The sequence below is a fragment of the Cydia strobilella genome, chromosome 13 (genome assembly GCF_947568885.1).
Source record: "Cydia strobilella chromosome 13, ilCydStro3.1, whole genome shotgun sequence".
NCBI classification, from domain to species: domain Eukaryota; kingdom Metazoa; phylum Arthropoda; class Insecta; order Lepidoptera; family Tortricidae; genus Cydia; species Cydia strobilella.
The window spans coordinates 6,382,913-6,399,593 of record NC_086053.1 but is presented as its reverse complement, the minus strand read 5'-3'; the positions used below and the strand labels follow the sequence as shown (position 1 = coordinate 6,399,593).

Sequence of the window (16,681 nt, the reverse complement as noted above, 5' to 3'; positions counted from 1 at the left end):
TATGTCGTCGTAATGAGGTTTTATTTATTTAATGATATAGAAGGCAAACGAGTAGACGAATCGTCCGACGGTAAGCAATTACAAATTGCCACTTAAAGGTGTGGACGATGAACGATGTAACATGAACGAGAAAATCTGCAATTTTAATGATATGGGGTTTTCCAATCATGTATGTATAATATATTTCTGAACAATAGTAATATTTAGGTGAACAGACAGACCTGACCAGAAGTGTGAATAGGATGAACAAATGAGACTTGGTTATTGACCCGAATCTATTCATAATTTATAAGTAGGTATTTTTGCATAGGAAATACAGATTCATAGCCTGTCTAGTGCCTTTTAAAACAAAGTACCTATTAGTAGAGTGGTACTTATCTACGAGTAGGATATATAAGAGTAACAAACGATGACGACGATCATGCATAACTTCGAGTAAAACGGTAAAACGGCAGAGCCCACCCGTTTTTATTCGTAGAAATAAGTAGTTAGGTCACATTTTCAAGCATCGCATTACAGTTGGAAAGTATGCTACAGAACCAGTCCCCACTTGGTAGATTGATATATGATAACTGATTATATTTTGGTTCCATTTATAAGTAAAGCGGTAATGCTGACGAAGATACAAATTTAAACTAAAAGCGAGATTGCGAGGTCTATACTTAATGCTCAGCGTGGCGATATCGTTACTTTCGATTTTAAAGCTACTTATTGGAATAATTAAATTAACTGTGTGCATTCTTAGATTTTTATTACCAACTTATGCATGAATTAGACGTTCGTCGTTCAATGAAGATAGAAAACTGTCGATGTCGAGAGACGAAAAAGCTCGTCAATCGGCGTACGTACTGTAGGTAGAATTGAATAAAATCCGCACACAAAGGACACCTTAGGCCTTAGGGAGACACCTAGCATTGTCGAAAGTAAGCGACTTATATGTAAATAAGTCTATACGTACGTCCTATCCTATCCGTGAGAAATGGCTCTGAAGTGCATTAGTGCATAGGAAAGTAGCTAGTCCATTCATATGCCATCTAACTTACTTGTCAGGGGGCAAAGATACTAGACGCTAGGAGAGAGGTATAAACTACCACTGATACAGGTACAGACTACATATACTATATGCCACATCCAGGCGCGCGAAAATATCTCATAGGCAGATTTAGGTTTTCAAAATCGTGATGGCACTTTTAATGCATCTGCAGTTTCATTTAAGTGATATCAAATAACTAAAGAAACAAAAGCCGTGCGGCATAGTTTTTGATTTCATGTCACCTTCTTACATAATGGTTTTGCTTTTATGTACTCGTATCTTTGAATAAATAGCCCAAGAGTTTGCTGCACCTTATCATATTGAACATAAGTACATGTTCATCCTCACACCCTAGAACCTAAATGGTCGGGTACTGTGTGGTTTAAGAGAAATTTCCTCCCGCGGACGCTTCGGCTGTGGATTGAGTTCCTGCTGAGGTTTTCCCGAGGGGCTACAGTATGGGGTTCGTCAAAAAAGGAGTGTACATGCAGGTTTTTAAAGGGTCGGCAACGCGCATGTAATATCTCTGGTGTTGCAGGCGTCCATAGGCTACGGTAACTGCTTACCATCAGGCGGGCCGTATGCTTGATTGCCACCAACGTGGTATAAAAAAATGTAAATTTGCCACTATTTATATTGGATATTAGGTACATGTAAATTTATTTCTATAAGTCCAACATTTTAAATAGCAGACTGTACCTTAATAAGAGTCCAATTTTGTCTTCTAGTCCGTCACAAGCTAAGTACTAAAACTCGCCACAGATTTAATGTGTAGACCTACATTTTCCGGCATGTGTTTGCGAATGTAAATCACGAAGTCCACTCGTTAATTTTAAGTAAACGAAGTCGGCTTTCTAGTACCAAGATAACTCTTCACTGACCACTTGTAGACTTTATTCCTTTGCAATAAGGTTTAGGAATAGTCAGTAACAGTGGTATGATGACGGTATCCATAAGGAAACATGAGATGGCGTTCCATCCATATTATTGATGTGATTATTGAATCATATTGTAATAAAACCATGCGATTGCAAACACTGCAAGTCTACAACACTGAACTGAACATTTTAGGGTTCCGTACCGAAATAGTAAAACGGGATCCTATTACTAAGACTCAGCTGTCCTTCCGTTTGTTTGTCTGTCTGTCCGTCTATCACCGGGCTGTATCTCATTAACCGTGGTAGACAGTTGAAATTTTCACAGATGATGTATTTCTGTTGCCGCTATAACCACAAATACTAAAAACAGAATAATTTAAATATTTAACTGGGGCTCCCATACAACAAACGTTATTAATTGCCGTGTTTTGTGTAATGGTACGGAACCCTTCGTGCGCGAGTCCGACTCGCACTTGGCCGGTTTTTATAAGACTACAAACCATAACTTTGTTTGTGATAGTGCGCACTATCACAAACAGACAGTTTAATTTGTAAGGGATGAGGATCTTAATTTTTCATAAATCAAATGTACTTACTCTTACTAATTATTATCTTTGAAAGAAATAACAAATTAGCTTTTTGAAGGCTCTATAAAAATATTTAAAAAATTGTGTCCGATATTTTTGCTCGCTAGGCTGCGCGATATTTAATTCCTAGTTGTAACTTAACTAGGAAGTTAAAACTACAAGACACACTTTCTAATCTTCAGAAATTTAGGTCCATCGCCGCCATATGGATCTGTTTTATATGTAAAGCCGATGAGATAAATCCCTACCAAATTCAACATTTCAATGGAGCGGCAAAGGAATGTGTCCTCTCTCTAAATTAGACTGTTTATATATGGACTCTCTATTTTAGCCGCGTCTCCACTTGATGTCCGCGCGGAAGTAAAATCAACCACCAAATAGGTTGTGGTGTTCTCAGACATATATCTGACGACGTATGCGCGAGGTTCGTAAGAAAATAAAGATTGCCAGTTCAATAAGTAGAGGGTTAGGAGGTGAGAGACATGTATTACTGAGATATCATGAGATGTGAATGTGAGTTTTAGTGATAAAATTCAGATAAACCAATTGAAAAAGAAAATGGATCAGGTAATTATCGTCCTTCGCCAGTGGAGTAAAAATCCGTTTTAATACGATACAAACAATATTTTAACGGCCATAAAATGTGCTCGGGAAAGCATAATCACTGGCATGCTTAATAGGGGGCTCTTGGAAAATCTACTTAAATAAGTAGACAAAATATATCCGCAAGTGGTACATGTGGTTGTGGTAACATTGTTTACGTTCCGTAGCCGTTATTTACGAGTGTAGGCGTGTAAGGTTGCGGGGTGAGGTGTTAAGGCTGATTTAGATTGATCCAGTAACTGTGGCGCGACGTTGACGTCACCGATCGGCGACTATCGATGCAAGCAGATGGCATTGTGTTTACTTTTATCAGTATATATGTATGTGTAATAAGCAATGGAAAATGGGAGAAAGTCTTATAGCAATTATTCAATTTGAGCATATTATGCACACACATTAGCAGACACTTCATTAATTATCTCAATTCCACCCCGCTTTTTACTTTCTTAAGGGATGATTTTCGGGATAAAAACTATCCTATGTCCTTCTCAGGGACTCAACCTATCTCTATGCCAAATTTCATCTAAATCGATTCAGCGGTTTAAGCGTGAAGAGGGAACACACAGACAGACAGACAGACAGACTTTCGCATTTATAATATTAGTATGGATGGATGAGGTCTTGGTGGCTCAGTTGGCAGAGCGAGAGGCAGTAATTTTTCCACTTTTAAATTTATTCTAAGCTTAATTTAACCCTTTACCTACGGGTGTCAACCAGTATAGTTGATCGAAGATATGTTCATGTTCAATATTTTTTTAAATCGAAACGAGACCTCGTGTCTTGGTAATAGCGGTCACATTATGCATTGGGATTAATATAGATGCAAAGAAAAAAAATATCATAATGTTTCGGTAGATGGCTCTGACATAAACATATTTTTAAAATTACCGTTTTTTGCTGTCAACTGGGGTTGACACCCGTATTGCAGAAGCGCAAATAATTGAACTCAATATGGCCGTCCTAGTGTTATTTTATATTTCATCGACTTGTTGTAGGAGTGAGACGTGTGGGTGTTTTGAATGTTATTTTTAGTTTTTTGAATTTTCTTTGTCCAAAAAGTTACAAAATTGGAATATAATATTTTTTTTACTAAAAACATAACTTGCTGAGCTTCTATCCCGTACTTACAGAAATATCGACAGTTGTATCGATATGCGCACATCACTATTTTTCGTCAGTAGCAGAGATTTGTTTCTATGCAACATTTTAAGTAATTGATTTTTTGCAATATTTCAGTAATTATCATCATTTAAGTATTTAGTTGTGTTACATATATAATAAACTAATACTTTAAAACTTAATCTTGAGAGAATTGCTAATAGTTACTTAAAATTCTTCAATTTCTTAGTGATTAATAGTAAGCGTGAAATAAGAAATATTAGCTCGCCAATACATGCCCGTATTGAGCGGTGACTGGGTGTTCAAAGTCCCCGTAGGTAAAGGGTTAAAAAATTATTAAGAATACCTATTGAAAATGTCCAGTTCCAGGTTTAAAGTACTAAAATACCAGTTAAACCCATAAAACATCAATAACATCACATAGTAACATGGCATTGCCAGTACTTATTGTCAGTATAAGTACTAAATCAGACTAAACGGTGGTAAAACGAAGTTGTTTTATTGGGAGCTGACGAATTAGGAGCCGACATCGTGTAAAGCGATAAATTATTCAGAAAAGTAAATAAATGGGTGTCCCAAATTAATGACAAGACCGAAGACAGGTAATTGGAGCTCTAGGTACGAGTATGTAGTGATGAAAACCACTATTTGTTTTTATTATTTTCGTAAGCTTTACAACCCTCAATCAGTCCTGCAACTCTGCTCAGATCTAAGGGTTACTTGTAACTGATGGAGTAAATATTTGGCATTAAGTAAAATATTACATACCTATGTAATAATAATGCAATGTTTTAATAGAGTTTAAATAAATTTAACAATGATCAATGCTCAATACCGGTGCAACTAGGTCGTCATTACATATTTTCGTGACGGTTGAATGCACACTGTATTTTCACACATGACTGTACCTACAATTGTTTCGACACCGTCGAAATTTAGGAGGCGTAATCTTTTTTATATGATGCTAATTTTTTTTTGTCTTCTGAATTCTTAAAATTTTAGGGGCTTTCTACATACAAATTTTACTTCACCAATGAGAGAAATTAAGTAGTACGGAATACATATTTAATAATATCCCTACTAATAGTATAAATGCGAAAGAAACTGTCTGTTTGTCTGTTACTTCCACGGTTACTTCTCCGCGCTTAAAACGCCCTGGCCGTGGGAAAGTTATTGCCAAAAGTTTACAATTTATTTACCAATTCAGATGACATCAATTAATATATCCATACTAATAGTACATTGTGCAACATGGGGCGTAAGTTAAATATTGCAAACGAGAGTATAGTTTGCAATATTATTACTCCCCGAGTTACACACAATGTTTTTCATCACACTTGCGATACAAAAATGAAATATAAAGACAAAAAACTGTTAATTATAATACTAGAAACTTCATAACTCCCTAGGGAAAACGCTTTTTCTATAGTTCCCGCTAAGCCTGCGTGCAATACTCCACATTTACTGAGCGAGTGTGATGAAAATATAGTTTGAGGTCCTAAGCCGAAGGATACTTTTATCAATCATCATCATCATCATCCCACGCAGACAAAGTCGCGGGCAGAACCTATTAGTGATTTATAGTACAAGTATAACATCGGTGAAACAAATTTCCTCAATTTCAATAACAACACAAACTACATATACTTATACGTCGGAAGGTCGGAATTTATTTATATACTTAGGCGATATGAAATATGAGTCAAAATCAGATATTCAGTCATCATTATCCTTAACTTTTGGGAATAGAAGAGACTTACGTGTGTAAAACCATAAAAAAAATGTATGTGTATCATATCTAGATATAATTTATTGAAACATCACACGTGCCCCATACGGCTCGGACAAGGCTTAGATCGGGGTGATAACGCCCATTGATTCATTAAATGCGTCAATTACAGGTTTGTTGTTCATTTTGTTATTCTTTTTTAATTATTGTTACTGGCCAGATGTTCTGTTTATCGTGTCTCGTATTACTGACTTTTGTTTTTACTGGACTACGGGAAAAGTATTCATTTTAGCAGTCTACGTTATGTAATTTATGTCATGTACCGTAGCGTCAAAACTATAGAGCCGATTTTGACAAATTCAATAATGTCTCAATCGATTTTTAATTGGTATCCAGAAGAGAAGGAGGTACAGGTATACGAAAAAAAATAGGTAGTCTAGTTAACAAAATATACTTAATTACAGGGACAGACAATGTTGTATAGAGTTAGACTAAGATAAATCTGCAGCGAATAGTACACATAGAAGTACTATCATAAACATCAAATGTCATCAAAAGGATACACCAGCCATTGTAATATTTGTAAAGCTTTTAAAAGAAATAAAGAATTTGTAATTTGAAATATCTATGAAATTATAAATGACGTTTAAAATAACACTTTTTTTTTCTATCTCTAAGTCTATGCTATCAAACGCGCTGCAGAGTTAGCTTGGATCGACTCTATCGAAGTTCAATGATGGTGTCAACTAACTGGATAGTTTGAGATTAGGATGTTGATGCTGCACGAAATGATTAGATACGCATCCATAGTAACGACTATTTAATTGAGGATACAGTGACCGTTTGGTAACGCACAGATTCATATTAATAATTTGCATCCTGTAAAAATTAGTTACCTAAATAGAAGTGATCCAGCCAGGAAAAAAGTACAAAAAGTGGGCTACCCTAATACGTAGAAATCTGCCTAAAGCAGTAAATTATTTATATACATACATATAAATGGGAAAGGAATATACTACGAATGTCAACTAAAGTTGCTAAAGTTGGTGTATTTTATAGGCGGGCCATAGGTCGCTGTCCTACTTTTATCTCGAGTTCGGCTTGACATACTTATTCTGTATTATTCTGGCACTGTATTTATGTTTCAGTCACCTCACTTGGGTAGGTAGGTACTTACTTTTGTTACCTAATCAGTGGGCAAGTTATTTCCAAAATTATACAATTAATTAAAAAAATATGTATGTTGTGCTTTTTATGAGATAATTTTAATTGCTAAATTGATTATCGATATATAAAATGGTTATGGCATAAATTGATTATACAACTATATGGTGTGGTTCGCGCCTTAGTACATATGTATTCAAGAATAAAACAAAAAAGGGCCTTAGGTGTGCCGATCTTGCCATTTTTGCTGTCTCTAACGAAGCTTTTGGGTGGTAGCCGATGGTTGATTGACGAAGTTTTTTTTACCATTTCTGGCTCTATTTTATAATATTAATATAAACATTTCATTAATTATAGTTCTGAGATCAATGAACCAATAGAATAAAATAATTGTAGTTTTTTTATACCTATACCTAAATATGAAACATGCATCACACATATAGACTATATTATATGTAGACGCAACCATCCACCAACCAACCAACCAACCATATCCACTTTTATTTTATTTACCTACGTACCTACTGTAAAACGGTAATCCAACAACTGTGTCTGTGTCTTCTACTGAAGATACAGTTTTAGGAAAACAATTCGATGTTGTTAACTTAAATAGGTTGACTCTCCTTCTAGTTATATCTTAGGTGTTTAGTTAGGTTGACTTTGCTTCTATATCATACATATATACCTATTACCTATTTAAACTAAATCTTATGTTTACAGTTTACATTTCTTTAGGCATCAAAGTACCTATGTGTTAAAATAGGTGCTAACCATCCTTACACGCGAAAATCGAATTCTTTCGACCCGAGCACATTGCCCTTCCTCAGTTTTACACTTAAAACTTATAAATAACACTGTCAATCTCTATTAGCATTTCTCCTATCTTAGTAAAGTAATGTCCGTAGCAGGTGGCGGTGTGGTGGCGCCTCGTCTACGTCTATTTTAGTATATTTTAGTTTAGACATGGATGTAAAATAAATCACTCCTTTTGAAGCCACGTAGATAAGAACGAGTTTTATTTCAGCCTGTAAAACCGATTAAAGACGCTGCTTATTTGAACACGTGTTTTCGTGAATATACCTATTCTTAGTACCTAACAATTTCAGAACTTATTATTGTGAATGATTTTTGTTCAAAAGACAAGTTACACAAAGTTGACTAGTTTTTAAACTATGTCAATATCACATTAAACAAACACGCCTAACACGTTTTCAGTTATCACGTACCAATTTCAGCAAAGGAAAGCTTATCACTCTTATCAACTTACCTTGGCCACTTGCGTATTCCAATAACATATAAACACACAAATTAAACACAATATTCCTGATCATGATCATAATTAAATCTCACATATTAAGCGGGATATTCGCGAGTGTGCTGAATCGATCGTTCGTTTGCGATGAGTAAATGATAAGGTTTGATAAGGCTTGATAAGGAGATATTAAGGGCGCGAGCAGCGCGCTCGGCGCACTCGCTCGCGTCTACGCGCGGCGGCATCTCACACTACTCTAGGCAACTTGTTGGGCGCTCACTCCACAGTTTGAAGACTAAACACAGTAACCTATCGTCGAACATTTAGGAATTCACTTTCGACTTTAAAATCTCGGATGTAATTAGAATTAGGACTTCCACCAGAATATCTGTGCCCTTGTAGCGTACCTATACCATTGGTTGAGTCATCCGCCTGTAAGGTTTTATTTGTACAGATAGAGTACTTTGTACATATCGACTGTGTATTCGTTCCCTTCGTAGTAATGTCATTGTAATTGACTGTAAGAGCCGATAAGATGGTTTCAGGTCTGTCGCTGTAATGAGTTCACGCTTCAGCTGTCCGGGCGTGTTTGGTTTGACGGGCCGATTAACAACAAGGGGATACAAGGGGAGATAAATATTCATGTTGTTAGTGTAGCGTCGTGTAACTAAATGAGACTGCGTTTGTTATTTATTTTAGGGAATATTGTAGGACCGCACCATCTTTAGTAATTATTAGCTGCCTACGTAGGTAATATAATTTTTCACCTCAGCAGCTCGAACAAGCCTACTTTCTTCACTCCCTGGAGTGAGTAAAGTGCGACATTCCTCACTCCAGCGAGTGAAACAAAGTAGCTTTTTAATTTAGTGAAGGCCATGAACTGCCACTTCATACTTTTATTACAATTTTTTTTTGTTTCTGTATTATTCTGTGTAATTCGAAATACATTTTAACCTTTAATATGTTCTCACTACTGAGGTGAAAAATTATGTGTGCAACACGAGAGCAAAGTTATTTTATATCTCGTGTTTTTGAGTCCCTCGCTACGCTCAAGATTCTAACTTAGAATCTTTCGCTTTCTCGGGACTCAAAATAAACACGCGCAAGAAAAACCAACTTTCCACTCTTGTTGCACAAATAACTATTGTATAGTTTAGGAGCTAATAAAAAAAACCTACTTAAACATACATTAGCTAGTGGATCTGTGAGCTGTAGACTGTAGACCCCGGTAAAATCCAAAACTGAATCATCGAACCTGCTGACAATATTTCTCGAGAATCGGTGAAAAATGCGACCTGTAGACGAGAACATCCGGACATAAGCAAACATTTTTTCCCAAGCTATAACGGAGACCTTCGCTGACTGTCAATTTTATTTTATTTCCCAAAACAGACACACATACTTATCAATTAATCACAGGATCATCTTAGCAATTTGGACGTGTACCTATAATAGTGTTGATACGTCCATCGTTTCAAAAATACCACTTAGGTATTTTTGTATACATAATGTATCTTTGTATACCTATACATATTGTAGTCATGAGCGATAGTTACATTCATAACTACATCTGTAGGTATATACCTAAGTAAATGAGTATACCAGATGCAAGTACTAGGTACATAAATTAGTTACGTATGAGACACCACACAAGTCATTCATAAACATGACGAAATTTCTACACAACAGGACAACTATTCAAGTGTCTTTTGCAACGCTAATAAAATAATTTCCTTGAAACTTATTTCGACCCAGATACAGGCGTCGTAAACCTAAAGTTAGTTTAAAAGCTAATCATTTTCCATCTAACGCGTCGCTATTAATTCCCTGTCGTTCTTCGACGTTATTAATACAACGCTGCGTTACCCTGCAAGATACACGACTTCGGAACACGCATCAAAACCACTCCTAGTTCCACAAATGTTCATTATTTGGAAACCAGCATAAGTTGGACCGCCTCTCCCACCGCCTTCTAAAGCACCTGTTGCTCTGAAGGGGAAATGGCGGAAAAGTTAGAGGTCTTGATATTTTGGTGGGTTGTGGGCGTACACTCGAGGCCGAAATAACAAAGCGAAACAAACGTTCGTTAACTAAAGCCTTAACATTATGTTTGGTCAAAGATCTCAAAGATGTGTCCGTGGGCGGGCATGTCCTTTATATTTAGTGATGCAAATTGCACGCTAGATTTGGGCACGCAAAAAGTTTGCGCAGCCTACTCAGTGCGGCATCGCATAGATTTAATTTTATATCTACAAGATACTATTATTAGGCGGCGTGACCATACATGGTTATATGAATGCCACAAATAAGATAGAATTTATTAATTTGGAAAGTTTTAACTTAAAGGAAAATGTTAGACCTACAAAAAAGTAGCGTAGTGTTTAAAGATTTATTGATTTAACCTTTCACGGTTTTCACACATTACGTATTCAATAATGAACGGGACTTTACTACGTAGTATTAGTTACTTTTAACGTTTTGATTTACGTCTAATATACAGGGTGCCCAGTAATTAATGGATAACCTTCCAACCACCGACAGAACACCTTAGGCTGGTCCAGAAAATGCACTTATAGGTCTAGTAAAAGTTTTATGGTTTTCGAGATAATCGAAGCAATCGAACTTTTCTGTCTTTTTTAATAGCTAGCACCTTACTTAATGCATTAATTACTAGGCACCCTGTATATTGCGTTCACTTCGACTTTTCGAATATGTTTTCTAAGAGACATTAAGTCCTCTCATTAGGCTCAATCGCTTATTTTTGCGCATGGGATGCCTGATGAATGCCGCAACTCAAGGTCGTATCAAAATGAAATGAAAACCATTATCAAATGTTTAAACAGAATCGACCTCCTAATCCTGTAAATTTGAAATAATATTTAAGATTTTGTCCCCATGTCAAATTATTAAATGTAGGTATTTAGTATATATTAAATGCCAATTATTTATTTTAAAGCCATCCTTTGTGCAATTAAAACATGAATCAAACCACTTCCTATACAACGTGATAATATTCTCTCAAATTCACGGTTACTAACCCAAACAAGTTTTGTAAATTAACAATACCATGTAGGTACGAAGTCGGCCCTTAAAATACCACTGCCACCGAGCATACCCACTTTACCGTAAGTGAGTTCAAAAGTGAAGTGTCACTCACGTCTAACAGTTAGCGTGCAAGGTGCGTCTTACTAAGTGACTATTTTGTTTACACAAACGCATTGGTGCTATTTAGTGATTTACGTTCGACGTTATGTTAGGTGCAAACCAGTATAATTAGATCCCTTAAGCTTTATTATCACTGAAGACGAATGAAAATTGATGTGACTGAATTGGCAGCGGAAGCGGATTCTTGCGAACGACTGATAGCTAATATTATAACTATACCCATATAGTAATCGAATACCAAATTAATATCGTAGCACGTGCTTTTATTTTATACCTTTTAAGGGAAAATTTGATGATTTTATGGTACCGTAAAACAGGGTGGCTTTAGGAACCTTTGGGGTTACTTTGATAGTTTTAAAACGGCCATAAAATTACCATTATTCATTATTTACTGAAGCTGTTCTTGTAACTAGTTAGATTACTATATATTGATGTTTACGTACTGTAAAATATCTCGCATAAAAAAACCGGACAAGTGCGAGTCGGACTCGCCCACAGAGGGTTCTGTACTTTTTAGTATTTTGTTATAGTGGCAACAGAAATACACATCATCTGTGAAAATTTCAACTGCCTAGCTATCACGGTTCATGAAATACAGCCTGGTGACAGACAGACGGACAGCGGAGTCTTAGCAATAGGGTTCCGTTTTTACCATTTGGGAACCCCAAAAATAGATTGATGGCTTAAGAACTAAAATTTCAAAGTCGCCCCTGCATTTGAAAGCCACCCCGTTTTACGGTATGTGGTTTCCTATCAACTCGTAAAAACTGTTTGTGGCTAGCCACAGCGTCGAGCGACGAGCACAAGTAGATGAATAACCACAGTTAGCGAGTTAGTGTAGATGTTTACTTGAATAATTTGAGCAATTTCTTTTGTAGTGTTGGCAAGTGCGATATCCGAAAGTACTTAAAAGATGAGCAGGTTTGAAATAGATGCTCCAATCAACTTTTATTTATAGAAAAAACAGGAGGGAAGACTTTTAAACTGTTATGAAAGGAAATAAGATTTCATACTTAGTTAAAATAATATAATTTGAAGGGAAGTAACTATTACACAGCAAAGTAGCGTACAATAGTGAGTAGCAGCAACCTTCTTCAAATATACACGAAGCAGTTAACTGATGCGCGTCAAAACATTATCCGCGTAAGAAGCCTTCATAGTCTCCTGAGTCCCAGAGGCCCTTATAAAGGTTTTATTTTAAAATTAATTGTAACTTTTATTAAATAAGACACGGTTCCTTCCAAATTCAACAATAAAACTTAAGCTTCTGGAACTTAGAAGGTATGTCAACGTTTGATAGTTTGGTAAGTATGAAAAAAATTCCGTATTGTCAGTTGTTTTTCTAATTATTTTGAACAGCCCTGTCCTGGCTACTCTGTGATTTCTCACTCGGTCTCTCTAACCCCTGATAGAAGTGATTCCAAGGATCCAGCCGTCCAAACCCGACGTCTGCACGTCCCAACCAAACATGGCCGTTCGGATCTGTCAGCAGCATCTCTTTTACAGGACAGTTTTCAACAAAATCCGTATTCAACACCGTGCCATCAGGATATGAGTATTTGCCTCTACCGTTGTAGCTCCACTCTTTGAATGGTCCCTCATATTTGGAGCCGTCGGTGTAAGTGATGGTAACATCGTCGCCGACGAGGCGGTCGCCTTCCCAGGCGCCGGTGTACACATCACCTTCTGCTGTAGTGTAGACGCCGGGACCTAAAAACATCGAGCTTTGACCTGACTGTCACAAACAATAAGCCTACTCAGTAGTCACTTGGTAGTCGCATACACAACACGGAAGTTATGGTATTTCAGGACCGATACGACCTTCAAACCTGCAAGAAAAGAGCGTACTCCATCTTAAAGGCCGGCAACGCACTTACAACCCCTCTGGTGTTGCGGGTGTCCATGGGCGGCGGTAATCGCTTACCATCAGGTGATCCGTCTGCTCGTTTGCCTCCTATTTCACAAAAAAAAAAGTTTTTATAATGGGTGTGAAATTGTATCTTCTTTTTACCCGATTACCGCAAAGCTAAAAGCTCTACTTACGTCTCTTTGTTTGGTAGCAATAATAAAGAAAGAGATGCAACAAGAATATTTAAACAATAAAGGCGATGTAAATTCATGAATTACCACCAAAGATCAGGTAAAGATAGTGACAATTAGTGAGGTAGTAAATAGTGGTATCAGAGCTTTAACTGCACAAGTACTCCATTAATTGCCAACTCTCAAGTGGACTCCAAGACAAGAAAGCAGTGTGGCTCTGTGTGCCTAATAGAGAATAACCCCTTATTCATAAAACTTGACTGGCCTGATTTAGTTAAATTATGTTTTATCCCTTTCTTACAAATACATAAGTCAAAATGACAGATAAAAACAAACGATTCATAGCTAATTCAGGACAGTAACGCGTTTATGAGTAACGTCCCAGGACCACGATTAAACAATGTAGGAGATAATTATATCAACTCGCGTAGATATAGGCAATTTAAGTACCTATTCCACTTAGGTACCAACTTATTAGAACCGTGTCGTTGTAAATTCATATTCCCAAGGACTATGCTATGCTTATTGGCACGTGATTTTATTTAATATGACAAAGTAATACATAATCCCTCATTTCCGTGGGCCGAACGTACAATGGATACATACCTACCGTACAATTAGAGCGTGAACGTTTCGGAATGATGGCACGGACCATTAACTCTGGATAAGAGACAAATCGGGAGTTACTTTGACGAGCTCTTATTTTCCTAGAATTACCTGGTGTAAAATGGACCTTGTTGAGTTATAAATACAATATTGGTTCGGAAAAGTATTGTAACCCTGTTAGAAGTTTTTTGTTATTAATCGGACGCTTCAGTAATGCCTGTTTCTAAAAGGTTACGATTTTACCAAGTATAATATTCTTTTAACCCATGGACAATTTTATTTTGCCGAAAAATATGGGGTACTCCTATTTGATTTAAGTATAATTAAATTTCAATGATAAAAAATTTTTTGGAAGTACTTATGAAGAGAACCACAATACCACATAAAATATAAACCATAGCAAACCTAGTAGGTACCTAACCTTAAGTAATAATACTTTGATTAAACAAGACGTAATCGAGTAAAACACATAATTTCTTTACCTCGTCGTTTTAGACGTGCTGTTGGTGTAGCAAGGTGATTTCCTTTGATGGGTTCAATTGACCGTTACTACCGTTAGCTCCTGTCTAGGTACTATTAGTAGGAACATACTAAATATTAAAGTGCTTATTTCACCATTCCTCGCTTCGAAAGACTCCTCGTAGGTGCACGAAACACGCCTGGCCAAAGACGGGATTTTCTGTTGGCCGGCAGTCTCTCAGTCTATTTCACCTGTAATTAACCGTCCTAGTTCCTCACCGTTCATCTTCAAGAACCTGTCCTTCCTCGCCTCGAAAGAGCCTTCGTAGGTGTCTCCAGATTCGTGCACGAAGGTCCTCTCGCCGAACCCCACTGCGCACTGCGATTTCTTTCACTGGCTTCTTTTGACTCTACTTACCTTTCATCTTCCGGAACCTGTCCTTCTTCCTGGCCTCGAAGGAGCCCCCGTAGGTGTCCCCAGTTTCGTGCACGAAGGTCCTCTCGTCGAACACCAGTATCACCACTGTGCACTGCGATTTCTTTCACTGGCTTCTTTTGGCTCTACTTACCTTTCATCTTCCGGAACCTGTCCTTCTTCCTGGCCTCGAAGGAGCCCCCGTAGGTGTCCCCAGTTTCGTGCACGAAGGTCCTCTCGTCGAACACCACTGTGCACTGCGATTTCTTTTGGCTCTACTTACCGTTCATCTTCAGGAACCTGTCCTTCCTGGCCTCGAAAGAGCCCCTGTAGGTGTCCCCAGTTTCGTGCACGAAGGTTCTCTCGTCGAACACCACTGTGCACTGCGATTTCTTTCACTGGCTTCTTTTGGCTCTACTTACCGTTCATCTTCAGGAACCTGTCCTTCTTCCTGGCCTCGAAGGAGCCCCCGTAGGTGTCTCCAGTTTCGTGCACGAAGGTCCTCTCGTCGAACACCAGTATCACCACTGTGCACTGCGATTTCTTTCACTGGCTTCTTTTGGCTCTACTTACCGTTCATCTTCAGGAACCTGTCCTTCTTCCTGGCCTCGAAGGAGCCCCCGTAGGTGTCTCCAGTTTCGTGCACGAAGGTCCTCTCGTCGAACACCAGTATCACCACTGTGCACTGCGATTTCTTTCACTGGCTTCTTTTGGCTCTACTTACCGTTCATCTTCAGGAACCTGTCCTTCTTCCTGGCCTCGAAGGAGCCCCCGTAGGTGTCTCCAGTTTCGTGCACGAAGGTCCCCTCGTCGAACACCACTACGATTTCTTTCACTGCCTTTTTTTGTTCTTCAGGCTCTACTTCGTCAGTCATGTTTGCTGCTGAAGGGAAAAATATTTAAATAGGTACGTGAAAGGTATTCACGTAGGGAACGTTTTATTCTCAATTTTTATTTTTATTTTAACCTTGTTAATTAAGTAATACCCATTTCACCCTATTAAGGGACTGATCTCGGGGATAAAATTGTTATTTGAAACTATTGTGTACTTAATTTTAACCAACTAACTTAAAACTAGGCAGTTAGGTACCAATTACGTAGGTACATCCCATTCAGACTTTATTAAAACCAGAGTACCTACCATGTAAGTACCTATTACACTTTGGGTCTTGGGTATTTTTTTATGTTTTGTTATATTTCTTTATTCGTTAGATTTCGTTCATTCTAAGAGCTCCTCATTTTGGGCGGAACAAATACGAAATCCTAATTTCTCCCAATAAAAAATGTATGTACCTAATTTTCCGGTAACGAAAATACCATTCATTTTCGTAACTTATATTGTAAGTATATAACAGGGACAAACTATCTACCAAAATTCATCAAAATCTAACGTAAAATAAATTCTACACAAAATTGGCCCATTTACTTACAAATTTATCCGTTATCACGTTCACGTCACAATTTATTACACGTGCTCGTCGCGATAATGGCGTGACAACCTTGTGACGTGCCCGTCACAACGCCGTCAAGCGTTTATGTCTCGTTCACGCCATAACGTGGCCGTGACCAGACTATAAACTAATGAGGTTGTAAACCACTTCTAGGGAGGGCCCAAATAAATAGCTGTTTTG

The 16,681-nt window shown here is 37.6% G+C and overlaps 2 protein-coding genes across 2 annotated transcripts in view; both read right to left on the bottom strand.

The window, feature by feature from the left end:
* Positions 1-8,697, bottom strand: part of LOC134746571 (integrin beta-nu-like) — a 32,545-nt gene extending 23,848 nt beyond the window's left edge. The window contains exon 1 of the mRNA XM_063680990.1: positions 8,381-8,697. Coding sequence (XP_063537060.1) covers positions 8,381-8,450 — 70 coding nt within the window. The 5' untranslated portion in view covers positions 8,451-8,697. The remainder of the gene's footprint in view (positions 1-8,380) is intronic.
* A 4,161-nt stretch (positions 8,698-12,858) lies between these two features.
* Positions 12,859-15,928, bottom strand: LOC134746366 (MORN repeat-containing protein 4-like). Its single transcript, XM_063680736.1, has 2 exons — positions 15,775-15,928; positions 12,859-13,240 (listed from the first exon to the last, which is right to left on the bottom strand). The coding sequence occupies exons 1-2, from the start codon at positions 15,923-15,925 to the stop codon at positions 12,873-12,875; spliced, it is 519 nt and encodes a 172-aa protein (XP_063536806.1). The 5' UTR covers positions 15,926-15,928; the 3' UTR covers positions 12,859-12,872.
* Positions 15,929-16,681: the final 753 nt, after the last annotated feature.